The following is a 9,109-nucleotide window of genomic DNA, read 5'->3' as shown; positions in this document are numbered from 1 at the left end:
GGATCCTCCCGGACCGGGGCACGAACCCGTGTCCCCTGCATCGGCAGGCGGACTCTCAACCACTGCGCCACCAGGGAAGCCCCAGGGATAGGGTTTTAGCAGCGATAAGATTCGGGACAGACAGGAAAGGAGAACCAGTGGCTGCAATGACAGCCCTATGCAGAAGTCTTCCCGGCCGGCCAGGATACACCCCGGAACCTCACACGCCCTGCGCCCCTACCCAGCAACGCCCTGAGCTGGCACTCGGGTCAGAGTAGCCAATGCCTACACGCATACTTTCTTCACCAACCAAAGCCTCTCAAAGACGCAGCTCAGGCAGGGGAGCCTCTGACATGTATGTAAACACACAAACACACACACGCGGCTCTGGGAGAGCCCGGGAAGCAGGCTGCCCTGCGGTGAGGAGTGGGTAGAATGGGCAGGGGCCGACAGTGTCTCTCCTTCCTCCTTCGGCCTAATTCAGGCCCATCCTGTTCATCCTGGCTGGAAGTGCCTGCCCCTGAGGTCAAACCAGTCAGCCAAGCCTTCACCCACACCTTCCTGCTCTGCTGGGGATGGAAAAGGGCACGTTCCAGGAAGCACTTGGCGGGAAGTGGGGACAGAACACATCGACACTGCTTCTCAGAAATGCAGCTCTTCTTCCCTTTCCTTCTCTGTCCGTGGATACAGGGGAGTGAGGGCTCACTGGTCCCTGATATTTTGGGGGTCAGGGATGAGACAGTTCCCTTCACACTTAGAAATAATCCCAATTCAGAGCAATCACCCTAAGTCTCGCACCTCGGTGGCCCTGCTGCTACTTCATCCTGATACTTCTATCTTGCCTCTTCCATCCCTCACCTCTTCTGGCTTCAAAGACAGACCCCTGCCTGCCTTTGAGTGTTCTGCCCTGAGCCTTCTTCCCCTCCAGGGAGACAGCAGCAGGGCAGAGAGTCACAGCCTGGAAAAGCTGGAGTCAAGGATGTGAAGGAGACTAAGATCCCTAGCAGCTCTGAGAACCAGGCTGTGGGAGAACCTGGGAAGTTGGGCTGGAGTTGACCTTTCAGGGTGAGGACTGAGTCAGCTCAGATTAGAGCAAACCCAACCTTCACCTGAGGCTTTCCCACGCCACCTGCAGACCTCCTCTAGGGGCCCAAGGAGAAGGGCCTCAGGGCAGCACCTGGGTACAGAGGGCTGCACAAAGTGTGATAAAAGGGGTGGACGTGCGGAACCTGAGTGTCCTACCCGGGAATGCCAGCAGCCACGGGGGCAGGCCGGCCATGAGAGGAATGCTTCTTTCCCACTGCATTTCCCTAAGCCCATGCTTGCCATCCACTTTCATCTTTGTAGACTCTTCTGTATACACAGCAGGAAAGAAAAGCCAGAGGAGGAGGTATTTCGGGGAGGGGGTGTCACCTTTCCTTGGGATCCTCAGCAAGTGAGTAGTGAGTCAGGATAAGGAGCTGGGAGTCTCACCTGTTTTAACACAGCTGGGGATTCCAGTGAAGGTTGGCATACCACCTCCTGCCACCCCCATCCCTCAAAAGGCTGACAGAAGAGGGGAGTGAGATGCTCTGCAGCCGCCTAGGACCAAACCAGGAGGTGGGGCAGGGCATCTGCAGCATGGAGGCTCCAAGATCTCAACCCCCTTCAATTCCAACACTGGGCCCAGTCCTGCTTTCCTTCCCAAATGCTATGGGAACTTTCAGCCACAGTGGGGAAGTTGCAGCAGAGTGCAGTCCACTTAAACCATTCCTACTTTTGGCCAGTACGCCAGCCCCTTATCTCACTGCAGAGGCTGGTTCTACAGGCTGAGTGGAGAGGAGGGCAGATAAGAGGAGAGAGAAATGGGTCTGGGGAAGAGACTGGGGCTTCTGCAGCAGTGGGGAAAAGAAAGTTGGTGGGGGGGGCCCTGGACCAAGGAGACATCTGCACCAACACGGCCTTCGGCTCAGCTGCTCTGAGACACTGGGGACACTCTACAGCCAGCTCCTCCTGATGGCCCCAGCCTCTTAGGGCCCCAGATTCTGTCCCACTGAAGGTCATCTTAGCTTGTGAAAGGGGAATGCGGTGTGAATCCTTAGAAATTGTCCTGCTTTTCCTGAATCCGAGATTGTCAGACACCCCTTTCGCCCCCTTAGATACGGAATAAGAATCTCCCTGTGGTCCCTGATCTTTCTGTTCTCACCCCTGCCATGATATCACTGCAGCCATCTGCGGGGCCTGCTCCAGACTGGCTGTGGCAGGAGGCAGGGGGAGGGGGACAGGGACAAACCAGCCATTGTCATCCATACCAACTGGACCTTAGCTTTGGGGTGAGCCTAGGTGCCACACTGAGGGCAAATGTTGGCCCTCTGTGGGCACACTGGTCAGGCTCCAAAGATTCCCTACCTGGGTTTCTCAATGTCTCAGGACCATGGGTGAGGGGTAGAGGTGGGCAAGATGTCAGAAGTCTTTTCCAGCTCTAGAACTCTCTTCAGTGTGTGAGATGGGGGGAGGGAGGGGCCCTCTAAGAACTTTTGTTCTTGTTCATTTTAGAATGTAACTCCAACTGTTCCAGATGCCAGTCTACCCTGTTCTTTGGGGAAAGACAAAGAGAGCAGACCCCTCCCAGAGTCTTTAACCAGTTGGCGAACCACGGCCACGGTGAAGGCCACAGAGGTTAATGGCATAGGTTCTGAGTCAGATGACCAGGGACAAGTTACTTAATCCCTCTGAGCCACCGGTTCCCTACCTACACAATGGAGATGGTTATGGTTCCTACCTCATGGGCCCAGAGAAGAGTCCAACAGAGCTCCCCACTACTGTTCTTACTATCCAGAAAATAAAACAACCCCTTTCCAGGTCACCACCAGATCCTGGTTCTATACCCCTTTGGAGGCACCAAACCAGAACTGGAAAACTCTTAGAATGAAAACCAAGGCCACAGGAAAGGGATGGAAGAGGTGGAGAACTGCTACCCTGGTCTCATTTCTCCTCCTCCCATGCCCTCCACTCACTGCCCTAGGAGAAGGAGCAGCTAGGAGGGGGAGGAATCCAAAGCCCGCCTTCCTAGCTCCTGACATGAGGAAAAATCCCCAAGAGAACAGGTTAGGGGAGAGAGCAGGAATGACATCAACACCATCCTCATTAGCAACCGAAGGTGCAGTGTTCTCCTAAGGACTCAAGTCAAAGTGGTTCAGGTAGACACCACTGAAGGAACCACCTAGAACCAACCACCCTGTTTCCTGGGACAAGGGCATGGTGAGACTTGCCAGCAGGACTCTCTGTATTACCACATGCATCGTTGGTAGGGTTGGATGGGAAAAGGGGAGGGGATGCTGAACTTCATGTCCTCCTGAGAGATTCCATGAGAGATTATATTTTGTCCTCATATATGTCACATAATTAGCACTTCTATGTCTCATCACACCAACACCGCCCCCCAGCCCCCCAAATCATGTATCAGACAGCATGTGCCCACCCCCATTCCCCAGCAAGATACTGCCAAGGTTACAGGCAGACAAGCAACATAAAATGCCTTTAAGAACCTTCCCACTTAATTTGAGACCCTCTTGGCAGCTGGACAAATTCCTGCCCAGTAGGGGGACGAAGGGGAGACTTGAAACTGAGCTTTCTCCTATGGGTATCCTTGAAACCCCAAAGTAAAGGGAAAAGAAAGTATAAAGAGGAGACCTATCTAAATGTCTCCTACTGAGCTGGGCTCAAAGCAGAAATGCCCAGGAGAGATGGCAGGCAACAACCCTATTCCATCTCTCCTCTTCCAAGCCTGAGCTCTGGAACCAATTCTGCTTCTGTTAAGCAATACTGCCCTGACCACCTCCCTGGGACTACTGAGCTTCCTAAGGCTTCTGTAGAAAGTAACTAGATGAAGAAGAAGCCAAGGACATGATCCAAAGGGAAAAGTACCCCAGGAAGCAGCAGCTGCTTCTGACAGAGAGGTGGAAGAAAAGCTCCAAGAGACAGTTTCCCAGGAGGAAAAGGTGGCTCCGGGCTCAGGGTCAAGAGCTGCCCTCCCCAGGTCCTACCTGTACGACGTCCAGCACCATGCCGGCAGCCACAGTCCCAAAGCCTGCCAGGAGGAAGGGAAACAGCACTTGCAGCCCGATGGAAAAGGAGGTCTCCTTGAGCGGGGAGGGAGGTGCGGGGCCATGGTCTGTGCTGACGTCGTCACTTTCATTGCTCTGGCTCCCGTTTTCCAGCAGGGCATCCTCCTCCCGAACCCCCTTGGCGTTGGCCCGAGACTCAATCACCACCACCTCTACCCCAGCCCCATCAGGCCCCAGGAACTCTGAGGTCCCAGCCAAGGGCTCTCGCCCGGGGCCATCTGAAGGGCAAGGTGAGGCAGGAGGGCCAGTCCCGTTCAGCTGGTGGACGTCCTTCGGCTCCGGCTTAGAGGACATGACGGGAAGGGAGGAGGAGAAGGGGGAACTCTTCTCTCTTTTTTTGCTTTCTCTCCCTTTCTAACTCGGGAAAGAACTTAGTCTTGGGGTGAACCCAGGCTTGGTCGCCACGGGACCTCTTCCCACGGCTCTCCGCTCCTATCAGGCGCTGCAGAAACTGATCCACCAACAGGCAGCCCCATCAAGCACTGAAGCCACGAGCTGGAGGGGAGCAAGAAACTCCTCACCAGACTCTGCAGCCGGCCACTAGGGGTGCAGATGCCTGACCCAGCTGGCCAGTGCTGTGCTTGGGGGAAGCTTCTCTGGCCTCTTAACTTCTTTGGTTCTCAGTGCAGGCTTCTCAGAGCAGGGGGCATCCAGAGTAGAAGAGCCCAGCTAAGTCTGGGGTGGCCCTTCTTTCATTAAAGTAGCTTGAATTCAGATCTTTCAGAAGGCAGCCTCGGCCTGGGGCTGTGGCTCCTTCCCCCGCCTCTGGTTGGGCTCCTTCAGCTTCCCACAGCTCCTCGGGCTCTGCTGGTCCCAGGGCACTGTCTGCTGTCTCTCTCCTTTTTTCCAGAGATGTCCTTCCTTCCTGGGAAGACCTTGCACCTTCCCAAATCCCTGGTCCTTAAAGTCACAAGAATCTGTATGGAACACCTTACGTAGGAAGAAAGAAGACAAGAAAAAGAGAATGTTACGATACAGCAAAGGACAGCTCCTACTGGGAGAATCCTTCCACAAGGAAGGCATAACGAGTTTGCTATTTGCCTTCCTTTTTTCATTAAATCACCCATTCCTGCCCTGTGACATCTGGAGGCCCAGAGGGCACTATCCCTGCCATGCTCCTAACAGGCAACCCACTGCCTCACAGGCACCACCACTGTGGTCAACAGCAATGAGATGTGGCCAGCCTGGGATTAGGAAGATGCTGCGCAGGAGACCCTGGCATTGCCTTCTCAGCGACCGGGCATGGGAAGGGATGTCCTGGGGGAGATCCCTTCTTGAATGCCCATTAAGAACCAAGATTATTAAGGGATGGTCTCCCAGTGGGGTCAGTTACAAATTCAGTCACAAGCTCCCTGTAGTCACCCTGCTGTAGAAAGTGATTGTTTACAGCCACACAGGGCAAATAAGCAGGGAGAATTTGATCACTGAGTGAAGGTCCCCAGACCCCTAAAAGCCCCAGCCCCTGAGGAAAAATACCCAACAACTGGGAGGACTTCCTGGGCAATGGGGCAAGGCTGCCAGACCAAGGCCAAGAGCCAGAGGCCTACCCACTCCTGCCCTTGAGAGTCAACAGTGTTACAGAAAGCTCAGACACTGACTTGGATCCAGGCCTCTGTTCCTACTTCTCTCCCCCTGCTCTTGGCCTTGTGAGCTTGTCAGATAGGACAAGGGTGTTATCTCAGTTTGAAGGGAAAGACGGTAAAACTATTGGTTATTATGCACACATTTCAGTTCTCTAGGTTCACCCTGTTCCCCAGGGTTATTGAGAGTTGGATATAATGGAATTCTTAAAAAACAAAAACGAAAAACAAAAGCACCATCCAAGTAAATAAGTAAATAAAACAAAGCAAAATAAAAAGCAAAGCAGCATAAGCCAAAATGCACTTGCTCCCAAATGCATGTCTCTTTAGCTGTAATGGCCCCACTTTTCTTGCCTAAATGAATCCCCAGGCCTTGATCCCACCCTGTTCTGGCTCACCAGAATAGCTCTCACAAGTAAAAAATAAATTTAAAGAGAATTTCCCTAGGAAAGATGAATAGGTCCTTAAGTATTCCAAACACACACAATTAGTCAACTCCTGTTTGGGAAAGGGAGGATCAAACTCCAGTAACTGGCCCATGGGAACTGTTTTCTCTTTCTAGTCACTCATGTCACCAGGACTCCCTTTTCCAGCCTCCTGAAACACTGTCCTGTGGTTCTTTCAAAAACCCTCACTAGAGATCCAGGAGGAAACCTCTGAGCAAGAGAGTCCACTGCCCCTTGCCAGAAAAGTTTCTGAGTCCGCTAAAACTTGACCCTCCCTCCTCCTCCTGTCTTCCTGGCAGGTCACCTAACCTGAAAGGGGGGCTCGAAGGAAGAGAAGCCAGTCCCTCACCCCACTCCTTCCAGTAACGGAGACTTCAGATGGGCCTAAGGCCATGGGATGAAAGAAGCAAAAGTGACCCAGGATGCCCTGAGGAGGGGACAAAAAAGACCGTCTTAGTATCCCCAAACCCCGGGAGGGAGAGGTATCTGGGTGGCCCTCCCGCCTCTCCCCGATTCAGACTGAGCAAATGTGCTGCGCTCCAGGTCTCCCGCCCTCGCCACCCACCCCCTAGACCCAAACAGGACTGACCTGCCCCTCGCTGGGGAGGAAGGGGGGCGCCTGGCGTGTGGCAGCAGGGACCCGTGGTCTTGGGGGGTGCAGGGATCCCCCTCTTCTCATCACTCCTCCTCGGCAGTCCTCCTCGGCCTCCGGCGTGCCCCCCACACCCCCAGCCAAGGCGAGCGTCCAGGCGCGACACCCGGCTCGCTACATTTCGCCTCTGCGTTACTGCGAGGCCGCCGCTCCGCTTCCACGAAGGGGAGGTGGTCAGGGAGGGCAGGATATACCGCCTCGCTCCCGGGCGGGGGCTGGGGGACCCGGACGGGGGACCGTGGGGCCGAGCTCACTCGCCCCCAATCGCTTCTTGCCTAGGGACTTGGGCCCGACTGGTTGGCTGCTAGGGGCAAACGTGATCTGGGGCAGACTGGGTGGCATCCCCCCCCGCATCAAAAATAGATTCTGGATGGACAACTGCAGCAGCCAATCGGGGGCGGGGGAGGGGGCGGGCTCAGACTCGGTCTGGCCCCTTTCCTTCGCTTCGAGACGCGGAGGCGGGGCGCCAGCAAAACGCAGTGCGAGGAGTGACTGGAGAACCCGAGGCTGGCTCGCGGGTCCCAGCGCCCATCCGCCGGCTGCCCGAGGTCCCCGCTCCAGGCGCCTTGCCACCTCCCTTGGGCCCGCCCCGCCGCGCTGGGACCTTCCCTCGCCCTTTAAAGCCGTGTGCGCCTGTGCACGTCTATCCCTGCATCTTGAATGTTTCCTTGAGCCGGGGAGACTGGGAAACCTCCCCGTGGAGCCAGCCAGCTCTGACCTCCGGGCCTCAAGCAGCCATCCCCGTGCTCTTAACCGCGCGCTTGGTTCCCGGAGAGAACCGTCCCTACCTTGTTCTTGGACACAGCTCCTCTCCTGCTGGCTAGTCTCCTCGCGCTTCCGCCAGATTCCGCATTCCTCCAAGCGCGTGGCTCAGCCTGATAGAACCGGCCTTAATAAAGTCCCAGCCTTGAAAGGGGCGGGAAGAGAGGTCAGACTCACCGCTCTGGTCCCACACGCAGCACCTGAGGTAGGGGCGGAGGGGAGCCCGGCTTCCTCTGACCCACTGATCCTGGTGGCAGCATGGGAAGAGATGTCTCCGTCCCGGCCTAAACGAAGTCCAACTTTCCCTGACGCACCTTATGGGATCAAAGAGGGGTGTTCCCATTTCGCCGTTTGCCACTTCCTCCCTGGGGTATCTCCACCTCTCTAACGCAATCTCAGTTTAGGTTCTTTTGGGGATGTTTTTGTGCAGGGGGGTGTGACCTCCCCCATAAAGGAACCGCCACCCCCAGGTTTTCCCCTCTTGTCAGTGGAACCTGTGACCAGTGGTTCCTTCCTGTCATTTTCCTCCCGGAAAGAGGCTAAGGGGTGCATTCGAGCATGACTCTAGACCCCCTGGATGGGTTTTGGAGTAGAGGTGTGCCTGGGGAGAGAACACAGTGCTGGGTATGAAGCTTTTGGCTGCGCCTTCCTCTTTCCGAAGTACACACACACCCCAGCACACACAGCAACAGGAGCAGGTAATTCCCTTGGGCAAGGATGGCAAACGTGTACAACCTAGCTCCTCACCTCCCACTCTATTACTCAAGATTATTCCAGTTTAGCTGCTGGGACATTTGCATCAAGGGCCTGAAGTCTCACAGCACCTAGTAGAGGAAATGTCATTGTCAAAACTGGGGTTCTAAGTTTGGCTACAAACACTGAGTCTCTCCGCCTGGAGACAGAAGTAACTGCTAGACTAGGAAACGTTGGGTTTCTTCCAAAGGATCAGTTTTTCAGTAGGTGGTGTAGGGATGGGTGGGGAATTAAGGTTGATGTATCTGGAGACTTTTCAGTCAGGGGCTGGAAACAATTCCTGCTCCATTCAACAGCCTTCCCTGCTCCCTTTTCATCTTGCCGCAGCTAAGCCACCTGTATGTAAAATCTTGATCTGCCTTCTGTTCCCTTCCCACCTTCTTTTTTTTTATCCCCCTGAAACAGTTCCCCCTTTCCTGTGAGGTTTTTTTTTTTAAATTGAAGTATACCAGACCTATGGGAAAGTGCACAAATCCTAAGTGTGCAGATCAACAAATTACGACACAGTGAACAAACCTGTATACTGGCCACCCAGATCAGGAATTTGACCGTTACCAGTACCCCCAAAGCCCTCCTCATGTCTCCTCCCAGTCACTATGCCACCTTCCTTCCCAAATTAACCTCTATCTAATCCCATATGTTAGTTTTATCTGCTTTTGAACTTTATATAAATGAAACCATTCAGTTGGTACTATTTTTAAAAATTAATTAATTAATTAATTAATTTTTGGCTGCGTTGGGTCTTCGTTGCTGCGCACGGGCTTTCTCTAGTTGCGGTGAGCGGGGGCTGCTCTTCATTGTGCTGCACGGGCTTCTCATTGTGGTGGCTTC

The 9,109-nt window shown here is 54.3% G+C and overlaps 1 protein-coding gene across 5 annotated transcripts in view; it reads right to left on the bottom strand.

The window, feature by feature from the left end:
• Positions 1–7,726, bottom strand: part of SLC41A1 (solute carrier family 41 member 1) — a 29,782-nt gene extending 22,056 nt beyond the window's left edge. The window contains exons 1-2 of one of the 5 annotated variants that reach the window (XM_028488530.2): positions 7,552–7,726; positions 4,005–5,015 (exon numbers count right to left, since the gene is read on the bottom strand). In XM_028488530.2, the coding sequence (XP_028344331.1) occupies positions 4,005–4,379 (375 nt within the window). In that variant the 5' untranslated portion in view covers positions 4,380–5,015; positions 7,552–7,726. Of the gene's footprint in view, positions 1–4,004; positions 5,016–6,420; positions 6,440–6,700; positions 7,086–7,551 lie in introns of those variants that run through there. The other 4 variants (XM_055084130.1, XM_028488531.2, XM_007114009.4 and 1 more) reach the window with 4 other exon arrangements.
• Between the last annotated feature and the right edge of the window lie 1,383 nt (positions 7,727–9,109).

Source organism: Physeter macrocephalus, chromosome 4 (assembly GCF_002837175.3).
Source record: "Physeter macrocephalus isolate SW-GA chromosome 4, ASM283717v5, whole genome shotgun sequence".
Lineage (NCBI taxonomy): Eukaryota > Metazoa > Chordata > Mammalia > Artiodactyla > Physeteridae > Physeter > Physeter macrocephalus.
The sequence above is the reverse complement of the archived record's forward strand: the minus strand, read 5'-3'. Positions and strand labels throughout refer to the sequence as shown.